Genomic DNA, 24,159 nt, shown 5'->3' on the forward strand with positions numbered 1-24,159 from the left:
TCAAAATGTCCTGTCATCCCCTTCTCTGTTGATCAGAGGTGGCACCTTGGAGGTCCAGTTCTTGAGTGGATAAAGAAAGAGTTCAGGGGCCGTCCCTGTGGCGCAAGCGGTTAAGTGCGCGCACTCCGCTGCGGCGGCTCAGGGTTCGCCAGTTCGGATCCCGGGTGCGCACCGACGCACCGCTTGTCGACCTATGATGTGGCAACGTCCCATATAAAGTGGAGGAAGATGGGCATGGATGTTAGCCCAGGGCCAGTCTTCCTCAGCAAAAAAAGAGGAGGATTGGCAGATGTTAGCACAAGGCTGATCTCCTCACAAAAAAAAAAAAAAGGATTCAGTGCAGGGGAATGTCCTGAGGCGTTCCTTGGGGAGGAGAAGGCTTTGGCTTGGCCTCTGGCCCAGCCTGGGGCCCAGACACTCCACGGGACTGGGGCAGGCAGGAGCCACTCAACCAGACTCCCAAGACACCCCGTCCTCTCCATCCATGACTCAGCCCAGGACCAAGCTTTGAGAGCTCAGGGGACAGGACTCTTGTCAGTGGTGGGTCTGGGGGTTAGGCAAGGATGTTGGAACAGGGCCTCTGGCTGAGAGGGGCAAGCGGCCTCTCTTCTGTGGGCCCCTGAGCAACACACTGCCTATGTTTGGGTCTCTGTCTCCTCATCAGGGAAATGGAGGGATGGTGATTGTGTGGTGCAGGCCTCACAGGGTGGTGTTGAGGTAAGAGGGAGGAAAGGAATGTGGGAGCTTTCTGCCTACTCCACCTGGAGGGGTGAGGGCCAGAACAATGATGACAGTCTTGTGACACTGAGTCCTCATGAGAACCTGTGTGGTAGCCGGAGTTCTCACACTTTCCAGATGAGGAAACAGGCTCAAGGAGGCCAGGCCACAAGCCCAAGCTCACACCCAGAGTGAGAGTTGGAGCTGGGCTTGTTCTGGAATCACAAGACCTTGGAGGATGGAATGACATTGGTACCAGTTGACTCAAGTCAGATGTCCAGTGTCGGAGGCCAGTGGTGCTGGAGAGAAATGGGGTGAGGGGAGTATGTCCTCACTGACACTGTCCTCGACCCTGGCAGGAGGGGCCCTCCACGTTTGCTCCCCCAGAGAGCAACCCCCAGAGAGTGCAGGAGAAGCAGCAGCAGCGGCAGGTTAGTGTGACTGTGGGGGAGGGGCTCTGTGCTCCCAGCTGGAGGCCTGAAATCAAAAGATGAGGGCCCTTCATCTTGGTGCCACAGTGTCTGAATCCCCCAGTAGAAGTGACCAAGAGGAGGGCCTGGAAGAGCTGGTGCAGGATGAGTGTGTTTTGGGGAGGGCAAGGGACTGCACACCCTGTGATTTGCCAGAAGCCGGCCCTGGGAGGTGAGGAGGAGGAGTGTGGTGTTCTTGGGGTGTGAAGGGAGTAGGAATTGACGGGAGGCTGCTGAGGGTCCTAGGCTGCTCCTCGTGGGAACCCTGGGGTGGGCCAGGTGGCTGAGGGTGGGGACTTTTCAGGAGAGGGTCTACATGGGGTCGACTTGAGAGCAAAGGTTCATCCCACCCACACCCCGATGTCACAAGGTGTTGTTCCCTATCTTGGAACTCTGCTCAGTGACCTGCTGATGCTGCACCTGGTGATGGGTGACTATTTTGAGGTGGGTGCACCTGAGGTCTAGGCAGGAAGGACCAGGATTCTGAGCCTTGGGATGCGGGAGCCCCCGAACTGAGCTCTGAGTTCTCAGCACTTGGCACATCTCCTCTCATGAAAGCCTTGCAGCCACCGCTGGCAGCTGGGGCATCAGGCCTATTTTAGCGATGAGTGAACAGAGTTTCTGCCAGAGAAACCCATTCCAGTTACCCAGGCTGGGGAAGCTCAGAGTTGCCTGATGGCAGAGCTGCGTGAGGTTTTATCTGAGCTGGACTCAGCCTGTAACTCCCATGTTGCCCATGAAGGGAGAAAGAAGTCGGGCCCCCCCAAGTCAGGAAGCACATAAGTGCCTGAGCAGTCCCCTCTGCCTGAAGCCTCAGCCTCCAAGTCTGTCATCAGAGAGAGTTGTGCTGCCAGGTCCCTCAGTTACACCCCCATGTCCTCCTCCTCTGGAGCCCAGAGCCAAGCCTAGGTCCAAGTCCTGTTTTCTCTGCATGCCTGGCCCCCTCTGGGGATCTGGCAGTAGTGCAACATGAGAAGGGGTGGGCATAGGGAGCTAGTCAGGCTAGGGGTCTTTGTCTGATGTACTCTGGTTGTCTACCTTCCAGGGGAATGGGATCAACCTTGAGAAGAGTACTGAGGAGCAGCTGTGGCACTCCCTGCAGGGGAGAGGAAGGAGGTGGAAATCAGAGACCTTCTGGGCAGAACAGTCCTTGGCTTCACCCGCTGTATCTTACATTGAGTGGAAGAGTTTGATACCAGAGAAGTGGGAGACCCATCCAATTGGCGGGTGGGTTGAGGGGAGGATGGCATCAAGGAAATCTTCCTGGAGGAGGGGCTGATTATTCCCATTCTGAGAACTGGTAGATCCTGGATGGAACTGGAGTGAAGGATGGTTTCCAGGACTGGTCCCCTGCCCCACTCCTCACCTCCAACAAGACCCCTGCAGCATCCCCCACCCAGGCCCTGTCTGCATCCTCTCCTTCCCTCTGGTCCCAGGAATACCGAGTCATGAGGGAGATCCTGCTGCTCCAGGAGGCTGCAAAGAATTACAAGCTAGAGCCCGAGGGAGCGATTTGGGGCCTCGTTCCAGGACATGGAGTTGCTCAACGAGAATGAGAGGTGAGGCCGGGCAGGAGTTGGGTGAGGGCAGGGGTGGACTCTCCCTGTTGGCCAGTCCAGAGAGCCTGTCTCCATGGTGCCCCACTCATCCCCCGGCCTGATTACATGGTGATCTCTGGGACACCCAGACTCCAGCTGCTGGGCAGGCAGTGGGGGGACCCCTGAGGTGTGGTTCCTGGTAGGCTCACAGGTGCCTCTCTGTCCTGTAGCTACACCTTGTCCTGCCAGCCAGAGCGCTAGACCTAGTTGGCCTGCAGAGTACGCAAGGCCAAGAAGAACCGGCCATCATCAAGGTCAGGGGTGAGTGAGTGTCTGGGCCGGGGTGACTGACTCCTAGGGGTTCAGTAAGGCTTTGGGCTAAGCGTGGCCTTGGGGAGTCGGATAGCTGGCACTGGGATCCCAGCTCCACTATTGACCAGTCCTGTGACTGGGGTGACTCTCTTCAGCTTCCTGAGACTCCGTTTCCCCCTCTGTGAAATAGGTAATACTAAATGATCGCTCACGTGGCAGGGACAAATGGGGTACTGGTGGCTGACAGCACTGAGCACAGGGTCTGGAGCACCCAGTGCAGTGGGGACATGGTGGGGGGCCATGATTCTGAGGGAGGCCACGCAAGATAACCCGACTCTTCTACTCAGCCCCCAGGCCCCAACCCCGAACCCCATACCAGTGGCCGATCACAGCCCCATCCTCAGCAGCGGGGACACAGCTGGGATGCTTGCGATGCACAGGGTCAGCTCCTCCCATTTGATGGGAAGGGGAGCATTGTAAGCTGATTCCTGGGGTCCCCTGAAGCCCAAGAGAGAAGGGATGACCCCATCCCAGCTCCCTGACATCTCTACCTCAGCACCTACTCACCCATTGGGGAGAGACAGTGGTTATTTGTTGTAAATAATAAATGACATATTTGAATATTATATTAAAGTCCTGTTCCCTTTACAGCTTGGGAGTTGTGGTGTGGTTCTGTCGCTTTCTGTAGGCATGTGAGTGAGACACAGAATCTCACATTTCTCCTTGAATCAAGAACTCTTCTGGGCCGGCCCCGTGGCTTAGTGGTTAAGTGCGCACGCTCCGCTGCTGCCGGCCTGGGTTCGGATCCCGGGCGCACACCGATGCACCGCTTCTCCGGCCATGCTGAGGCCACGTCCCACATACAGCAACTAGAAGGATATGCAACTATGACATACAACTATCTACTGGGGCTTTGGGGGAAAAAAATAAATAAATAAAATTATAAAAAAAAAAAAGAACTCTTCTGAGTCATCAACTTATTGTATGTTGGAGAAGGGAGAAAGGCCAGCCCCCTTTTTGGCTAGTGACATCACTCCCAATTCCCCCTAACTCCGAGAACAAGTTCATTTCAGTATCATTCAGCCGCTCCAGGGGCGGACACGGTCCCCGGCCCGTTCTCCTGGGATTTAAAGGTTAATGGTACTTTCACAGGCAAAGCAACAACCACTGAAATGTGGATGTCTTTAAAACAGCACTACCCAGGACCAGGTCGTGCCATAGGCAGGGGGTGCCTTTCTACATTCTGGAGGAAGAAGGAATGTTTTCTGCTTCTCCTATTGAGGTTTCTTTTGACCAAATTTTAGGAACTTGTAGTTTTCTAGTTCAATCTCTGGGATTGCATCAGCTGTAAGTGGGGAAAACAATGTAAAAAGATCAAAACATGCATGTGGAGAGGACAAGGCCCGCAAAGGTGATTTGCAAATGGACTAAAGGCAGACAGGACTTTCCCTCCTGATACCCCTCTAGTGCCTCCATGTTCACTACTGACCTAGAATTGAATCCTGCTGGGGTCCATGTCCAGGACTGTGAAATCTGTTTCCTGCTGTTTTGTATCCAATGGGAAAGATCTGTGACGCAGCTTTAAGTCTACCACTGGGCCTCATTCCATAAACACGACCGACCGCTCTCTGTGAACCAGGATTTCCAGCACAACTGCCTTCCTTATGCCATTCACTTTAGGGCAGAAATTCCCTAGAAGGCTCCCAGCCTCCTCCCTGGCTTGGGCTGATGGATCCCGGGTGAGCTCTGCTTTACCAGGATAAGGGACCATAATCTTGACCAGTGAGTGACCCCACACTGTCCCTTGCTGTCCAGGTGACATCTGAGGCCGTGTCATTCTGAGGTCCATGGTCTTAGACAGTCCTCCAGTTTACATACTCAGTGTTGATGTTGCCAACTTGTCCAAATGGGGCAATTTGGCCCGAACCATTAAAGTGTGTCACCCTTGGGTGGTTGTGTTTTTTTCCCCTGTCTTGCGCTGTGGTTACATTACAACCACCTGATGGGTTGTGAACCCTGTTTGGAGCTTTGAAAGATGAGGCATGACAGGGGTGTGGGGTGGTCCAGCAGGAAATGCCACGGAACAGATGATCCATGGTCGTGCATGAACACAGCTTTAGCAATTAAAATACTGAAATGCTTCCCATCTGGTGGTGAATAGACACTGCTCTGACCTCACACCGAGAACCCACACCGTGACCAGGAGCTTTCAAGGGGTTACCAAGTGGCATTTTGAACCTCATCCCTTGGAAACACCCTGTAAGACAAGAGCCAGATGAATCGCTTGGCACTTGTGAGTTATCGCCTCCTTTCTGATGGCTGCAAGTGTCACCCAGACACACAGGCTGGACTCTGCCAGGGAAGCCTTCTCAGGACAGGCAGAAGCTGAGGATGAATCCTGGTTCCCGGCATCCCAGGCCCTTCCTGACAGGGCACAGCCACCCAGGAAAGTGGTTTGGTAATGGAAAGACTATGAAGGCAATACTTCCCCTCCAAAGAGAAAGAGAAGTACCAATAGTGAAAGCTTGATTCCTCAAATAGTCAATTAAATCTCAACAAGCAGTGAGTTCTTGTCAGATTACTGATGCCGAAAAATGGTCTCTTGATAATAGCATAATCCCCCAGCTGCCATGTCCATCTTCATGAATCAAATTTCCAACACATATGGATCTAAAAAACTGAGGGAAATCTGGTATTTCCTTAGATGCAACTCTGAAGTAGCATGCAAGAAGGAACACAAAAATGGAGACCTAGAAGTAAATATCTAATTTGAGAACATAGACATCGAAGTGCTTTTGAAATAATATTTTGGAATCTATTGGAATATTACACAAAAAGAATAATCCACTTTAAGTAGGTTTTACTGTGACTGTATGGGGAAAAACTGAATCATCCTGTGACGTTGATAACTCGCTGCTGACTTGAAAGTACAAATAAATAAAGTACATAGTAAAGGAAAATGAGAGAACAGCATGAAAAAGGAAGATCTTTCTCTCCTCACCTGCAACTCAACCTCTCACCTCAGAAAGAAACCACTGTCTATATTTTCTATTTCACGCAGCAGAGTTTAATAAAAGAAACGTATTGTTATATTTCAAAGTTTCAAGAGCTCAAAGCACAAAAACATTTGGGATGCTGCCAAGAGACCTCACTGAGGTGCCTGCTCCATTTCATCTGCTGTCAAGACGGCCTTCTTGGCCCCTCACTTTCTCTGCCTCACTAGCAAGTCTGTCCGCCATCAGTGCTATCACTAGTCTCTCTCCTGTGCTCTTCACTGCCCTTTCCTCCTTCCTGATACCTTCCTCAGTCGCCAGAAATTGTTGGCAGTGGAGCTGTGGAATGCCCAGATCAGCTCCTGGAATCATCCCTGCCAAATCTGAAGACCGGCAGGAGTGGGCATGGGACCTGGAGTGCAGACCACCTGCGAGCACACCTGGCAGGGATTCACCTGTGTGACTAGGTGCTAGGTTTTGCAACCCTTTGGCAAGCTTGAAAGGAGTTACCAGTTGTCCTGCATTGCTGCAGGCCTGGAGTCCTTGCAGTCTCTCTGGCCAGCAGACCTGGTGGGGCTGGTCCAAGGTGTCCTCCCAGAGACCCTTCATTGCCAGGATGGGATGGAATTCTAGTACCCAGCCTCTTGAATATGTCACTGGACATCCTTATAGGGATGGAGACGTTTAAACCAGGCTTTGGTTTGGACTGGATCCCACAGTTATGCTGCTTCCTCTGTGAAGACGTGGCTATCATCCTTCTTTTCCTCTTACCCTACAAAAGTAAATCATGAAATTGAGACAAATGATAAAGGAAGCCTGCCTTTTTAGGACAATTATCCTGGCTGTTTTGTACTTCCACCCTCCCTCTATCCTCTGGGGATAGATCTGACCTGTGTCCCGGGATGTCATCAGGCAGATTTGCATCAAGAACAGAAAGCTCATGGTCAAAACTCAAGGCTACTCCAGATCATTTCTCCTCCCCCATCCTGTTAACACCCCCTCCTTGTTTGAGTGTGTTTCTATTCTTTTCTTGTCCTTGTCACTCTCAACCTCATAAGTCCTGGCACTCTCTCTCAGGACAGTCGGTCCCCAGTCCTTTACTAAATCCCAAATCCTACCATTTCTGTGTTTTCTGATTACTCATTTGCTTAATCCATTGACCAGTTGGTGTTCATAGAAGTTAAATCAATAGTGATATTATCAACCACCCCCTGTTAACGACTTACTCCCATATCCCAGATGTTCACATAATCCAAATGGTTATGTTCAAAAGTAAATAATTCAGAAAACATATTCACCCACCACAAATTCCTGATCTCTAATATTTTTATTCAAACACTCATACAGTAGATACCTGTGCCTCATGATCAGAAGTAGTGCCAGATCACCGATCCTCACCTTAATTTCCTCCTACACCTATCAATCCTGGATTCCATGGACTATGATCTCAATAATTTCCTTGGAATAATAAAAAATTCCTTACCACTCATTTATGTTGTAAACCTCCAAACCCAGAAGATCCCAATTATCTGCCATGCCGCAGCTACTGCTGGTCTTATAACAAGCTGAAGAAAAAGCATGAAACATGATCTTTTGGTACCACTGTAAATACAAAACCATCTGTATCAACTGGGAAGCATCCATAATGCCTGGAAATCTTGTTCTCTTTTTTCGTGTTGGCTCAATAACAAGACGATAAATCAATTTAAAAAATGGGCAAAGGACCAGAGTAGACTTTTCCTAATGAAGACATACAAGTGGCCAACAGGTGTATGAAAAGGTGTTCAGCATCACTAATCATCAGGGAATGCAAATCAAAACCACAATGAGCTATCACTTCACACCTGTTAAGACTGCGATTATCAAAAAAACTAAAGATGGCAAATGTTTTTGAGAATGTGGAGAAAAGGAACCCTTGTGGGAATGTAAACTAGTAAAACCATTATGGAAAACAGTATGGAGCTTACTCCAAAAATGAAAACTAGCATATTATCCAGCAATCCCACTTCTGGTATATGCCCACAGGATTGAACTCAGGGTCTCAAAGAAATACCTGCACTCTAATGTTCATTGTAGCTAATTCACGATAGCCAAGATATGGAAGTAACCTAAATGTCACTGACGGATGAATGGATAAAGAAATGGAATATTAGTCAACCTTGAAAAAAGAAGGAGTTCCTGCCATTTTTGACAACATGGATGGACCTAGAAGACGTTATGCTAAGTGAAATAAGGCAGACAGACAAAGGCAAATACTCATTTATATGTGGAATCTTAAATAGTCAAACTTATACAAGCAGAGGTTAGAATGGTGGTTGCCAGGGGTTAAGGGGATGGAGAAATGGGGAGCTGATGATCAAAGGATACAGAGTTTCAGTAATCAAGATAAATAAGTTCTGGAGATCTAGGATATGGCATAGTGCTTACAGCTAACAAGACTGTATTGCGTACATCACATTTGCTAATAGTGTAGATACTAAGAGTTCTTACTACACAATAATAGTAATAAAGGAGGTGAGAGAAAACTTTGGGAGGTGATGGATATGTTTGTGGCCTTGATGGTGGTGACAGTCTCAAGGGTGTATACTTATGTCCAAATTCATCAAGTTGTATATGGAAAAGTATGACATCATCATTGATTCTTCTGCACCTTGAAGTACGCCGTGTCCTCATCACAAGAGAAAAAAATTTGTAACTATGTATGGGGACATATGTTAACTGGACTTATTGTGGTGATCATTTCAACATTTATACAAACACTGAATCATTGTGTTGTACCGCTGAAACTAATTTAATGTTGTATGTTAACTTTACCTCAATAAAAAAAAAAAACAACAGAAAAAACCATTTTAATATTGTAAATGAGTTCAGTGAATCCCTGAAACTGCCTCATTCCCATATGAGAGTTACAGGAAGCAGAGAGGATGAAGTAAGATGGAAGAAAGTTGTACAAAACACTATTCAAATCAAAATCATTTAAGTTGATATCAACTCCTTGTGGCAAAGTTCTGTGAGCACCGATCTTCTTTCACATTTTTCCTGGAAAAGCATACCTTCAGATCCAACCCATAATAGTTTCCTCATTTGCTCTAATAAGAAAATTTTAACTTAATAAATAAAACCAAAAGCAACCCTTATGTATGAATAAAGTTAGTGAACTTTACAGAGAAAAAAGCATATTTGGACAATCTCAATAAAGGTAACAGAAGAACGGAATGATGATGAAGTCTCATTCAAGCTTACCTTTGAAAGCCACTGAAACCAGGTTATCTTTTCAAGAATGTGTGTAGAGCTGACAACCTTGGAAGATAGAAATAGTGGCCTCCTCTGGAGCAAAAGGCAGGCTTGCTTACTCCCCAGTATAATAAAAATAACACCCTTCCCCAAACCAAAGGTCAGCAGATTTCCTGCCTCTTATTGAAGATTTGAGTTCCTTAAGCTCTGAGTTCTTGCAACCCTCTGCATGTCTCCTGACCCACTGTGTATCATCCTGCAGGAAGTGGGATTTAGTGAACCAGTGCAAATGTTGATACTCTGGCCACTGCCATTGCTGTGTCATTAAGTCTTGTGTCTCTGACCCATGGGTCTCGTATCTTTTGCCAGCATCTGTAAGACCATGGTAGCTAACTTATTCGTTTGCAGGTAAGGTAAAATATCAGACCATTGACAGTTCCAGACAAGCCCTTAAAGTAGCTAGTAGTCTTAGGAACAGAGAGCTATCCAGAACAATATGCATGGATGGTCTTCATTGAAGACTTCATACAACCAAAACTTTAATAAGTCTCTCTGACCTCTTTTATTTCTACCTCAATTAGAAGGAGAGGCACCAAGCTTTATAGACCTAGGGCTTGTGCAAGCCACCTGGAGACCTAGTGACCAGAAACTTCCCATGGGGAGCAAAGACAGATGGGCATATTTCCAAAATGGACCCATATGCCTCCCGATCATCCAAAAGACAGTACATTATCTTAATTTATGATGATTTGATTCATTAAAATCTTGTGATGGGCCAAAGATACACTTCTAAGAGGAATGAGGCACATGGCAGTTGTAAGCAGATTAACACATTTGGTGAATATCAAACTCTGAATTAACTTTAGTGTTCTAATCAATCAAAAGGTACAACAAATTTAATTAGGTAGATTAAATGATATTTAATGGTATGCCTGATTATTACTCTGCAATAATGAACAAGCAGCTCATGTAAATAACTATAATTGGTCTTTAAAATATGATAGTCAGGACTGTTTGAGATAAGCTGGAGAGAAGGAAGGGGAGAAATAGATAAAAGCTAGCTGCTCTGACACCACTCTCAAGACCCCTGGATCTACATGTAACCCAGGAGATCTAGGCAGATGGCTGTGTGCCTAGATCCTCCTGCACTGTGGTTCTCAGGGATGTCACAGGGCTGAAGCAGCTTCCTGAATCTTGTTTACACGTCCACGTGTACAATACCCTTGACCATGGGGATGAACCACCATTCATTCATACCTTACACCCCTCTAATTAAAAATTAGATTTCAGAATCATTGTACCATTACATGATAATTTATTCCTCAAACTTGTAGGATGGCGAGCTAAAAGAAAATCAAATTTCAATGGCTTCTTTTCTTTGAAGGACCAAGATGTTCTTTCACACTTAGAATCTGGATTAGAGGATAAATCCATAAAGTCAATGGAAACAACTTAAGAAATGGACAGAGGGATACTTCATTCATGTATACACAGTAATCACAGAGACTTGAGGATATCAAAGGAAATTCTTTATTAAGAACCAAAGTTATGGATTCCTATCTTGGGTTCATTACTTTGAATTTTTGACCCAAATCATATACATTTATTGGACCATGTTCAATTCTATGATCTTTAGAAGATGCAGCCTACAGCTGAAGAGAAACAGATACAACACCAATATCTTACCCTCTCTGAAGCACAACTGAGAGCCCCTGGAGTCAGATGTTTTCTAGACAAGAAAAAGTCATTCTTCCTCTGAACAGAGAGAGTAGTGGCTATTCAAACATTCAAATTTAAATTGTTAACGTGACTTGTTAGATTGTGATGGAGCAAGCCTCATACCTTCTAAGTTTCATGATTTTTCTCCAGAATACTGAGATGGATGACCTTAAAGTCCAGTTTCCCCATAAATGTCTTTATTCAGTGATAAAATTAAATTCCCTATAAAATAATTCCCATAGGGCTGGCTCCGTGGCTTAGTGGTTAAGTGTTCTGCTACTGGTGGCCCGGGTTCAGATCCGGCATGCACTAACACGTCGCTTCTCCGGCCATGCTGAAGCCACATCCCACATACAGCAACTAGAAGGATGTGCATCTATGACGTACAACTATTTACTGGGGCTTTGGGGGAAAAAAAGGAGAAGGATTGGCAACAGATGTTAACTCAGAGCCAGTCTTTCTCAGCAAAAAGAGGAGGATTGGCATGGATGTTACCTCAGGGCTGATCTTCCTCACACACAAAAAATAATAATAATAATAACAATAATAATTCCCATAAAATTGTTAAAAATATATCATAGTCTCTGACCAAGAGGAAACAAGGAAAATTGAGCAGTTGAATAGCAGTGTAATAAACTCCATGCAAGGATCTTACTGTAGCATTATGTATAATAGTGAAACTGGACATAATCCCATCTCTATCAAAGAAGAGATAAACAGATCATGGTATTCCTGTTCTTTGGAGTACCTCTAAAACTTCTAAAAAACTAAGTTAGAGTGGCGAGCACTGATAAGGAGAGACATCTATGATATATGGTTTGGGAAACAACAAATTGCAAAATGATGTAGTTATGTCATTTATGTTAAAAAAACTTTATGTGTATTTATAAATTCATAGGAAATGCCCAGAAGAATAAGCTGCAAACTCTTAACAATAGTTCCTTCTGAGTAGGGGAGTGAGTTTGCAGGGAAAGGGATGGATGGGGGAGGTTTCACTTTGCTCTACACAGATCTGGATAATTTCACTTTTTTTACAGTATGTAACTCTTTCATAATTAGAAAAATGAGTAATGTGACCGTTTGGTGCAGGGCAACAACATTATGTTCCCCAGTCTCTGTACTGTATGTTACTGCACAGCACGGACTGTAAGAGAAAGCCCAGAGAAGCAATGAAGACAAAGAAGACATGACACCTGCAAAAAGTCAGTGGAGTATTTCTACATAACAAACCTTCCAGGTGAGTGATGGTCAGTATCTTCCACTGCTCCAGCTCTCCCAAGAAACCTAGAACCTCCCCAGGGTAAGCTGGAGGACCATGCCCGACTAATCCACTCCCTGCATGGGGCCGGTTTGTGCAGGGTGACTGCCATCAAGCAGAAAATGGACTCAGGATGGGGCGTGTGCCTTTGGAGAGGCTGGCAGAGAGGCACAAAGTGGAACACCAGCTAAGTGCACACACCTGAGAGGCGGAGTTCCAGGTGGAGACTCAAAATGTACCAAGAAACTGTGTGAAGTGAAGGAAGCTACTCAACCTCTCTGAGCCTCAGTGTCCCCCCCCTGTAAAATGGGGATCACAGGCCTACTTCACAGAGCTGTTGGGGAAGATACATAAAAGTGTCTGTTAGAATCAGTGTCACATTATTAACAAAGTCGTCTCTGACTTCAGAAAATCGATGAAAAGAATAATGTTGATGACCAAAGATGAGATGCCCAGCTTCGTAAGCAGCCCCAGCAGCATGAGAATGAGAGGAGCTCCGACTAAGCAGGGTTCTTCACAGCTCCACTGGAGAGGATAAACATGGGCTACACCAGGATAAGGGGCTGTTGTACAGTGACTTGTGTAGTGAGAGTGGGTCCCTAAAGACACTGTGAAATAGAGTTACACACAGTGGCTCCTAGGAAACAACTACAAAGCAATCAACACAGCGGATAGGCGTGGGAATGGGGCAAGCAGAGGAGGGTCAGAGCGACAAAATCTGATGGAAGACACTGAACCACGATGAGTTCCCAGCTCTGTCAACAGCTGCTGTGGTTGCGCCAGGAGATCAAACGCCTGAGACTGCTATTGTGGGGACTGCTGGGAGCACAGTTGTCACTGCGGCCATACCCCTACAGCAGTGCATCAGAGCACACACACTCTGAGACTTTCCTCTCCATTAATCCTTGTTTTAAGATGATGAATATTCTCATGTTACAATGTCTCCTTCCAACACTTGTGGACCAGTGTCATCAGAACCCTCTGAAGAGGGCACAGGCCAGAGTAGGATGGAACACTGGGGGCTGGGGGAGCGGCGCTGCACCTGACTACACGGACTATCACCTGGGCCTATTGAACACGAGAGAAGAACCCGAGGATGTGGTCTAACAAGACTTCCCTATCTTACCACATTCAGAGACACTACACACTCTCATTCTTTCTTTACAAAACTGTTAAAGAATTCATGTGTCATTAATTCATAAAGAGGCAAATTCTTGACAAAGTGACAGGGTCCAGTTTCCATGACCAGGTTTTTCAGTTGTTTTGATAATATCCCACATTCAGGAATCGGAAATGTAACCTATTGGGATGTGTAATATAAACAGGGAGTTTTTTTCATGTAGATCAACGCCCAGATTTTTAGGGACGACATAAATCATGAAAGCTGCTAACCATTCCTCCACAGGTTTCAATAAGACATTTAAGTTAATTTACCAATCTCAGGAAAAGAGAATTTGGCAATTCAAGTTTTTTGTTTCTGCATTCAAACATACAGTACAGCTAAGAGAATGAGCAGAAAAAAATTAACAGGAAGGTCTTGCTTGCATTTTATCTTTTGCAAATAAGCAAGATATTTTATGCTCTGTTCCTTTCACAACTCTAATCAATTTTTAAAGAATATGGTACCTCTGACTATCCCTAGGCATGTTTATGTGGGAACCTTGCCAGAATCCAAAGCAGAGATGTTAAAGGTGACGGGTTTCAAATGCTGCCCAAGTGCTGTCTACCTTGAACATCCCTCTCCCAAAGCTGGATGACTAGTCTCTTCCTGAGTGATCAGAGTCGCCATTCGTGTCCCTGAGAGACTGGCCACTCAGGCCTGAGCTGAGATTAGGTGATCAATCTAAAGGGCAAAATGATTAAGCTATTCTCGTCTTAAGGTTGCTGCTTTGGAGGCCACTGCCCTGGAATGCGTTGGTGAAAATGGCCTACTAGATACTTGCCTGGGAATTGGGTTGTTCTCCTCTGCTCTTAGCGGATCCTGGGGAAACCAGTGATTAACCTCACAGATGCCTTAACTTCCACACCTGTGAAAAAGGCAAGAAAGAGCCAGTGTTACCACCCAGCAAAGCTCTTAAGTTGTACTTGCAAGACCAGCCACAAGGGGGAATCTCTCTCAAAAGCTGATGAAAGGATGGCACTTTGGCTGGAGAAGGCAGAGGGCAGCAGGCAAAGTGGAAAGTTTCTGGGATGTCAAACCAGTTCCCATAAGCATTTTAGAGAAGCACCTGGCCCTGGACTTGGTAGGGGGCTGTGGAAAGACCCACAGGCACGCAGGTGGGAGGAGGAATCAAACAACGGAGGAAGGCGGTGTGGAAGAGGCACGAGTCCGACTTCTATTTTGGACAAAACCAGTTGCACGCTGCAGGCCCTTGGCTGCCCATGCAGCCGCCACATCCTCCTAACTCCCTGGTCCCGCTCGTCCCGTCGCATCCCTCTGGGATTCAGTCCACGTGCAGCGGGTGCAGGACCAGAGTCCTGAGTCAAGGGCGGTGTGTCCCTCAGCCAAGCGCACACAGCCCTGTTCCTCCCCCCAGGGTTAGGCACCGCCCCATGCTCACAGCCTCCTGGGATTTGTAGTCCTGCGGTCCTGCAAGCTCCCAGCTGGGAGCGTTTAAGAGACAAAAGCTCCCAGCATACACAGCTAGGGGCCCCAACTCCTACCTTGTCCCCCCGCCCCTGGTCCCCATCCCTCTGCTTCTCCACCCCACTCTCTATTCCGCCTCTTCTCTATACCATGACCACTCTCTATGCCCTGCCCACCCCCCAGAGTATGCGCAGTGTGGTTGGGCTACATCCCTTGAGGCCAGCACTCAGGTAGGGGTGGGGCTCACCAGCCTGGCTATTGCTGAGGATGCTTGCAGCCCTCCTGGAAACTTCCTGGCCAGTATTTGAAGGGTAAATTCTATATCTAAAATGGAAATATTGGGTGCCTGGGATTCTGGAATTTGCCTTTACAAGGCCACCTGTCCTATCATCCCCTCCATCCCTCCAGGTTGCCATGATCCTCCCTCTGGTTCCCATGGTCAAGGTCGCTGCAGAGATCTTTCCCTTGGACCTCGCCCACCTGAAGGGCCCATACCCATCATAAAAACTCAAAGCCATGCCACTTGCCAAATTGAGGCAAAAATGGAAAGACCCAGGGGGACACGCAAGGATGAGGGCATTAATAGAGCCATCTGATGATGTCATGAGTGAACGTGTTCCACTTTAAAACAAAACATTGCTGTTATTCTGAGATATTGAGTTAGGATCTTTGTGCAAATATGAAGGATTTAAAATGTTTATTGATGTATAACATGAGTACAGAAATATATGCAGAAATCATCCATGTAAACCTCAAAGAATTATTACAAAGCGAGCACACTTGTGTGACCAAGAACTAGCACCAGCTTCATTCCAGCGCCAACAATCCATTTCTCCCTCCTTCCTCCCAAAAGGTAAGCGATATCTTACCAGCAAACACTGTATATCGAGTTTGTCTTCTTATACAAGTTTTTTATTACAGAACAATTTAAACAATATACAAAATAAACAAAATAGCATAGTAGGCCCATCACCCAGCTTCAACAACTACTAACTGTCAGCCAATTTTGTTTCATCCACATTCCATCCCATTCCCACCTCACTTTATTATTCTTTTAGTCCTTTGTGTGTGGGGGGTGTAAGATGTACGCACACTGAAAGACACAACTCTCAACTGTACAGTTTTGGCAAATAAACATGCCCATATAACCTTCACCCCTTTAAGAATAGAATAGTTCCATCACCCCCAGAAAACTCCTTCCTGTTCCTTCCCAGGCAATTTTTTCTTTCCCCCGAGGCAACCACTGCTCTGGTTTTTTCATCATAGGTTCATCTTGGCTGAAATCATCCCAAGTGTTTTGTTTTCTGTCCAGCTTGCCTCCCTCAACACGAGGTTGATGAGACTCACCCAGCATGTGTGTGTCAGCGTTTGCTCCTTGGCATGGCTGAGGGCGTTCTGCTCTGTGGTTGCCCTACAGTGCGTTCGTCTTGCAGGTCATCTCCTGTGAACATTCTTGTACAAACCCTTTTTTTTGCTTCTTAATTCCTTTATTAGCATTTAAGTGACACACCTTTGCATTTTTTAGTGGTTGGTCCAGATTACAATATGCATCTTTAACATATCACTGCCTACCTAGACTTAATAGTGCACCAGTTTAATCAATGTAAAATATGGAAGCCTTGCTACAGAACAGTTCCATTTACCTATGTCTGTCCATTATGTTATTGTTGTCATAAATTTTACATCTACCCATGTTGTAAATCCCACAATACAATGTTATAATTTTTGCTTTAAATAGTCATAGGTCTTTTAAAGAAGTTAAGAGAAAAAATTTAAGTATTTGGAGGGAGATGCTTTGAGGCTCTGCAAATGTACTGTTTCTTCTTTAAGTTTCACCCACAGTTTTTGCATTCTTCAGTCAGTCTTGCTCACAGTAATTATTACTGTGGTGTTCTAGTGGCAATTTTCTATTTCATGCTATCCAGCCACGTTTTTATTTGGAATTCTGTGAGGAAGATTCCCCCCCTACTTCTCCCTTCCTTCTTCCTCTCTTTCTCTCTTTCTCATTCTTTTTTTTTTTCTCTTTCTTTCTTCCTTTCTTATTTAATCTATTTCATATCAGTATAGACTCATGGATATTTATTTTGTTCTCTGGGTAATAATCCAATGCTACCATTATTTATTTTGTTGCTCACAATTTTCCAGCTTGAGCCATTGGGAAGTCTTTCAGATTGATTCCTTTTGACACATCTCATCATTTTCTGTGTTTTTTTTAAAGCACTTTCCTACTTTCTGGCATTACAAGGTGTTCCAGGTTCATCTTGTATTTTCCATCTCCAGCCCTAGAATTAGCCACTTCTCCAAGAAAACCTGCTTCTTTTTATTGGAGAATGATATAAATGCAGATCTGGGAGCTAGGTGTGCTCATTGATACTAGAGTGTAACTGCTTCTAGACCCACTCAGCAGAGCTTGGAAATGTATGTATGAATATAAACTCAGGTATACACATCTATCTGTTGATCTATCCATCTATCTATCAATCTAACTATCTATCTGGATAGAGATATTAAAAGAGACATGGATTTATACTGATACTTCCAACTCCAATCCAGCACCACAGATTTTATTCTAGCATTCTCCTTTTGTTTATATGTAACTTCTTTTACCAACAGTGAGAAACTTAACTCCAGTTATCTACAATATATTTACTAATGTGTCAACTAGTTTCAGAATTGCTAATCCATACCCTTATGAGAAACACATTTATCACCTAGTGTACAGTGTTTTTGTCCAGTACTTTAGATTTACAGTATCCCGTCAAAGCACTGTCTTCCAAAGTTACTTAGGTCAGGACCTTTCACCCCCACCCCTTCTGTGTGGTTATGTCAGGTGCTTGTAATACAGTGAGATTCATTTGTTGCTGCATTCCATCTGAGTTCCCCAGCATCCTGATTGATTTTTAAAATTTGCAGAGTAAAATTCACTCTTTGCGGTGTACAGTTCTACGGGTTTTGACAACTTTATGGTCATGTATCCATCTCTACAGTACCATACAGAGCTGTTTTTTTCACCCCCAAAATTCTCTCATACTGTCTCTTTGTAGTCAACCGCTTCCCCCACTCCATCCCTTGGCAACAACTGATCACTTTCCATCTCTGTAATTCTGCCTTTTCTAGAAAGTCATGTAAATGGAATCATATACCATATAGCCTTTTGCATCTGGCTTCCTTCACTTAGAGAAATGCCTCCAAGATTCATCCATGTTGTTGTGTGAATCAAGAGTTTATCCTTTTTATTGCCAAGTACTATTCTAATGTCCCGATGCACCACAGCTTCTTTCTCGACTCACCTGATGAAGGACACTTAGTTTATTTCCAGCTTTTGGCAATTATTAATAAAATGGCTATAAAGATTCACACAAAGGTTTTTGTTTAAACATTAGTTTTTAATTTGTTTCAGTAAATACCTAGGAGGGGGATATCTGAGTCATATAATAAATGTATGTTTAACTTTATAAGAACCTGCTAAACTGTTTTCCAAATGCAACTATCATGTTGCATTCCTAGTTCTAGTTGCTCCTAGTCCGCACCAGCACTTGGTATTTGCAATTTGATTTTTTATTCTAGCTATCTAATATGTGTGCGGTCTCTTATTGTGGCTTCTGCTTCCTTTATGAAAGTGAGTTCTGCTAAATATAGAATCCTGTGTTGACTTTTGGGTTTTCATTTTGCACTTGAAGGATGTCATTTTGTTATTGATTTGTCTCTTTTGTGTTTGATAATGTATCATCCATCATTCACATTATTTCTCCCTGTATGTAATGTCTTCCCATGTATATATGTAGTTCCTTGACTGCTTTCAAGATTTTCCTTTATCTTTGGATTTTAGCAGCTTGACTATCACGTGCCTAGGTATGGTTTTAATTTGTGTTTTATTTTGTGGGTTTCCTGACTTTCTTGGATCTAAAATTTTAGATTTTCCACCAAATTTTGAAAGTTATGCTATTACTTATTGATTTACCTTTCTGCCTCATTTAATTTTTCTGTCTCTCCCCTCTGCTGGAGACTCAATCATCTCACAGGTTGTAAGGCTCTCTTCATTTTTCTTCAAAATTTTTACATTCTTTTCTTCAGGCTAGATAATTTCTATTGCTCTATCTTCATGTTTCTTCTACTGTTTCTCATCTACCGGTAAACTCAAAAGTATTTTTTTATTTCATCTTCTTATTTGGTACTTTTTTGTAATTTCCATTTCTCTGCTGAGTTTCAACATCTGTTCATTCATTATGAGAATATTTTTCTTTACCACCATGATCATCTTTATAATAGTTACTCTCTTATCCTTGTTTGCTAATTGCAACACCTTGAGGATAGCTTCTACTGCCTGCTTTTGCTCATATATGGATTACATTTTCCTATTTCTTCAAATCTCATGATTTTTCAAAATTGTGTACTGGAAACCATGAATGATAGTTATAGAGACTCTGGATTCTATTGTATTCCTTTGAAGAGTGTTGTTGTTTTTCTAGCAGAGAGTTAACTTGGCTGGACTGAAACTCCAATCCTGTCTCCTTTACAGTGAGCATAGCTGAAATCCTCATTCAGGTCTTTCATCTTCCAACTGTTGTTTACACAAGGCCCTCTGGGGCCTACCGTGCATGTGTGTTGTTCAAAGATCTGCCAATTTGGTGTGTGTTGGGGGGAGACATTCATACATATTTTGAGATTTTCCTCTTTGTGTGTCCCTCCCTTCCAGAATTTCTCCCCTAACTTTCCAGCTACTCTGCCAGCCCCAAAATATGTCCTGTAGCATTACAAGTAAGACTGTAGTTTTTCCCCTGTCTGGGCCATGTACAGATTTTGGAATGCTTTGAGGCAAAAGACTCAAGCTTGCAAATATCTCCTGGTGCAATTCCCATCACTTAAGGGAAGACTCTGTCTCAGTTCTGCTTGCTTTGGAAGAGATTTATACATACACACACATACACATTTATTATATGTATATTACATATAGATAAATGATTCTCTATAAATATATATAATATTTTATGCAGATTTTATCATTGTTATCTGTGAGAGTGTTAGTTCAACAAGCTACTCCACCATTACTGGAAGCCAGACCTCGTCTTTTTTGGATTTTATATAAATTGAATTATAAAATATATTGCCTTTTGAATATAATTTCTTTTATGCCGCATTATGATTGTGATAGTTATCTATGCTATTGCATGTAGCTAGTGTTTGTTTATTTGTTGGAAATAATTAATTTTTTTAAATGGTCATAAAATATGCATAACATAAAATTGACCATTTTAACCATTTTTAAGTGTACAGTTCAGTGACATTCAGTACATTCACATTATTGTGTAGCTATAACCTCCAACCATCCACAGAACTATTTTTACCTTGCAGTGAAACTCTGTGCACATTAAGCAACAACTCCCTGTTGTCTCTCCCTCTTGCCCCTGGGAACCACCATTTTCCTTTCTATTCCTATGAATTTGACTACTCTAATTACCTTATATGAGTAGAATCATACACTATTTTACTTTTGTGGCTGGCTTTATTTCACTTAGCATAAAGTCTTTAAGGTTGATCCATGCCATAGCATGTGTCAGAATTCCTTCCTTTTTAAGGGTGAATGGTATTCCACTGTGTGTATCCAGCACATTTTTTTGGTCAATTCATCCGTTGATGGACACTTGGCTTGCTTCCAGCTTCTGGCTATTTTGAATAACACTGTTAATGACAGGGGTGTATGTATATGTCTTTTTACCTCTGCATTCAGTTCTTTAGGGTGTATACCCATAAATGGTGTTCTGAGATTCATTTTCTCCCATGTGGGAGGGTTCCCCAGACCTCCAACAAGCAATTCTTGGAATGTCAGCTGGTCGTCAGATAATTCAACTCAATTTGATGCTGTCAACACAGAGATACATCCGATTCCACAGGTTGAGGGCTCAGTCCTATAAGACTGCACACCCACCCAACCTCACTTCAACTTCATATGCTAGTTAGAAGCCCAGGTTGTTTCCTGTACTTCTGACTGACTGGCTGTAAACCAGAGCTTCCCACAACCTCCTCCTTGGGTTTGATTAATTTGCTAGAGTGGCTCACAAAACTCAGAGAAACATTTACTAGATCACCAGTTTATTATACAAGGATATAACTCAAGAACAGCCTGATGGAAGTGGCGCATAGGGAAAGGTATGTGAGAAAGAGCACAGAGCTTTTATGCCATCTCCAGGTGCACCACTCTCCAGTCACTCCTTGTCATTGGCAACCTGGAAGCTCTCTGAACCTCCTTCTATTGGGATTTTTACTGAGGCTCCCTCATGTAGGCATGATCAATTATTAACTCAGTTTCCAGCCCCTCTCCCCTGTCTGGAGGATAAGGAGTAGGGCTAAATATTCCAAGCTTCTAATCAGGGCTTGGTCTGTCTGGTGACCAGCCCCCATCCAGGAGCCATCCAGGAGCCCACCCAGAGTTGCCTCAATAGAACAAAAGATTCTCCTAGTGTTCTTATCACTTAGGAAATTACAAGGGTTTTAGGAGCTCTGTGTCAGGGATGGAGTCAAAGACAAATATTAGAACAAGAGATGCTCCTAGTGCTCTTATCATTTAGGAAATTACAAGGGTTTTAGGAGCTCTGTGCCAGGAACTAGAGGCAGAGACCAATAAATATATTTTCTATTATTTCAGAACCCATAAGTGGAAATGCTAGATGATATGGTAATTCTATTTTTAATTTTTGAAGGAACTACCATACTGTTTTCCACAGTTTTATATTCTCACCATCAGAGCACAAGGGTTCCAATTTCTCAACATTCTTGCCAACATGTTATTTTCTGATTTTGTGATAGTAACTATCCTAATGGGTATGAAGATGTATCTCATTGTGGTTTTATTTTGCATTTTCCTGATACTTAGTGATGTTGAGCATCTTTTCATGTGTGTACTGGCCATTTTTTATCTTGTTTGGAGAAATGTCTATTCAAGTCCTTTGTGCATGTTTAAATTGGGTGTTTTTTTAATTGTTGAGTTGTGAGAGTTCTTTATATATTCTAGATATTAAGCCCTTATCCGATATGTGATTTGCAAATATTCTCAACCATTCTGTGGGTGGCCTTTTTACTTTGTTGATAGTATCTTGTGATACAGAAAACTTTTGCATTTTGATGAAGTCCAATTTGTTATTTTTTTGTTGCTTATGTCTTTAGTGTCATATTAAAGAAATCATTGTTGGCAATGGCATTTGGACTCAATGACACACAGCTTTTACCCTGTGTTTTCTTCTAAGGATTTTATAGCTTCAACTCTAACATTTACATCTTTGATCTATTTTGACTTAATTTTTGTATATGGTGTAAGGTAAGCATCCAACCTCATTCTTTTGCATGTGGGTATCCAGTTTTCCCAGCACCATTTGTTGAAAAACTTATCCTTTCTCCAATGAATGGTCTTTGCACCCTTGTCAAAAATCATTTGACTGTATAAGCAAAGGTTTATTTCTGGGCTCTCTATACTATTTCATTAGTATATTGTGTGTATTTATGCCAGTACCACACTGTTTTGATTACTTTGTAGTAAGTTTTGAAATCAGGAAGTATGAGTTCTCTAACTTTGTTCTTCTTCTTCTAGATTGTTTTGGCTATTCAGGGTCCCTTGAGGGTCCATATGCATTTTAGGACATATTTTTATATTTTTGCAAAAAACATCATTGGAACTTTTACCTCTTTGAATAAGTTGAGTCTTAAGTATTTTATTCTTTTTGATGATATTGTAAATAAAAATGTAATGTTTCTAGATTTCTTTTTCAGATTACTTATTATTAATGTATAGAAGAACAACTAATTTTTGCATGTTGATTTTGTGTCCCACTACTCTGCAGAATTTATTAGTTCTAAAAAATTTTTTCTGGAATTTTTAGGGGTTTCAACATATAAGATAATATTTGTAAACAAATATAATATTACTTCTTCCTTTCCAATTTGGATGCTATTTCTTTCTTTTTCTTGCCTAATTGCTTTGTCTAGAACTTCTAATACCATGTTGAATAGAAGTGGTGAATGTGGGCCTTCTTGCCGTGTTCCTGATCTTCGAGGAAAAGTTTTCAGTCTTTCACCCATGAATATGGTGTTCTGTGTGAATTTCTATATACGGCTTTTATTATGTTGAAGTAGCTTCCTTATATCTGAGGGTTTTTAACATGAAAGCATGTTCAGTTTTGTCAAATGCTTTTTCTGCATCCATTAAGATGATCTTTTTATTTTTTCCTTCATTTTGTTAATGTAGTTTATTACATTGATTTATTTTCATATATTGAAACATCCTTGCATTCCAGGAATAAATCCCACCTAAAAATGATGTATAATCCTTTTAATATGCTGCTGAATTTGGTTTGTTACTATTTTATTGAGGACTTTTGTATCAATATTCATCAAAGATATTGTACTTTTCTACAATAGAAATTGTACTTTTCTCTTCTATTGTATTCTATTATAGTTTTCTATTTCTGTAGTTTCAAACACCTGTCATTTTATTTTCTCTTAGTGTCTTTGGCTCTGATATCAGCATACTGCTAACCCCACAGGAGGACTTTAGAAATAGTCTCTCCTCTTCAACTTTTTGAAAGAGTTTGAAAAGAATTGGTGTTATTTAATTTAAAAAAAAGGCTTTGTGCCCAGGAATAAATTCAGCATAAAATAAATACAAATATTTTTTAAAAATGTGAAAAAGTTGTTTTCCTAAAAGAAATTAAAAATGAAGCAAGTACATTACTTACCACTTTACTACTTAAAATTTTTTTAACCTAATAATAGGCATGAAAAAATTGTTAGAATTAAAATGACTCAAGTGTTCATTTTCTTCATTACAAATTTTCTGACAGAAGTATATGATACCATCATGTATGACATCTTTTATCAAAAAATGGTCATTTTTTGTAGTATTTGAGAACATTACGAATTTTCCCAGTAGCCTCTGACAATACTCTGATATGCAAAGTTATCTTTTCAACATATATGTCTTATCATCATCCTTACCAAATTAACAAACTCTGTCAGGTGCTAATTAATTAACTACTTTTCCTATGATTCAGGTTCTCCGCCATTGATTTCCCTAACCATCAGGAAATTCTACAACTTCTGCAAGATTAACAATTTTACCTTACACTGTATTTCTCTCATGTGGTCTAAAACATCCAAAAATCATTGATAAACTGACCCTGCCCAAACTAAAGCATGGTGAATTATAAAAGATGGTCTCTGTTAAGTGGGGAGGGATTTCAGGTTGAACTTAATTTTACAAGTGGTCAGTTTATTACAGTGTATTGTTCTGTTATGTATTTCACTTCTTTTTTTAAAAAAGTGATAGTTGAGGGCACTTAGA

General features: G+C 42.8%; 1 protein-coding gene across 11 annotated transcripts in view; it reads left to right on the plus strand.

Moving 5' to 3' along the window:
* Positions 1-24,159, plus strand: part of LOC131402329 (uncharacterized) — a 219,544-nt gene that overhangs the window by 25,466 nt on the left and 169,919 nt on the right. For 2 of the 11 annotated variants that reach the window (XR_009218545.1, XR_009218543.1), the window contains exon 4: positions 2,233-3,046. The exons of 1 other annotated variant lie outside the window; for it this stretch is intronic. Coding sequence is in view for 4 of the 10 variants with exons in the window: in XM_058537150.1 (XP_058393133.1) it covers positions 2,233-2,380 (148 nt within the window). In the remaining 6 variants the exon portion in view is untranslated. 8 more of the 11 variants (XR_009218546.1, XM_058537151.1, XR_009218544.1 and 5 more) reach the window with 7 other exon arrangements.

Source organism: Diceros bicornis, assembly GCF_020826845.1.
Source record: "Diceros bicornis minor isolate mBicDic1 chromosome 7 unlocalized genomic scaffold, mDicBic1.mat.cur SUPER_7_unloc_3, whole genome shotgun sequence".
In the NCBI taxonomy this organism is placed as follows: domain Eukaryota; kingdom Metazoa; phylum Chordata; class Mammalia; order Perissodactyla; family Rhinocerotidae; genus Diceros; species Diceros bicornis.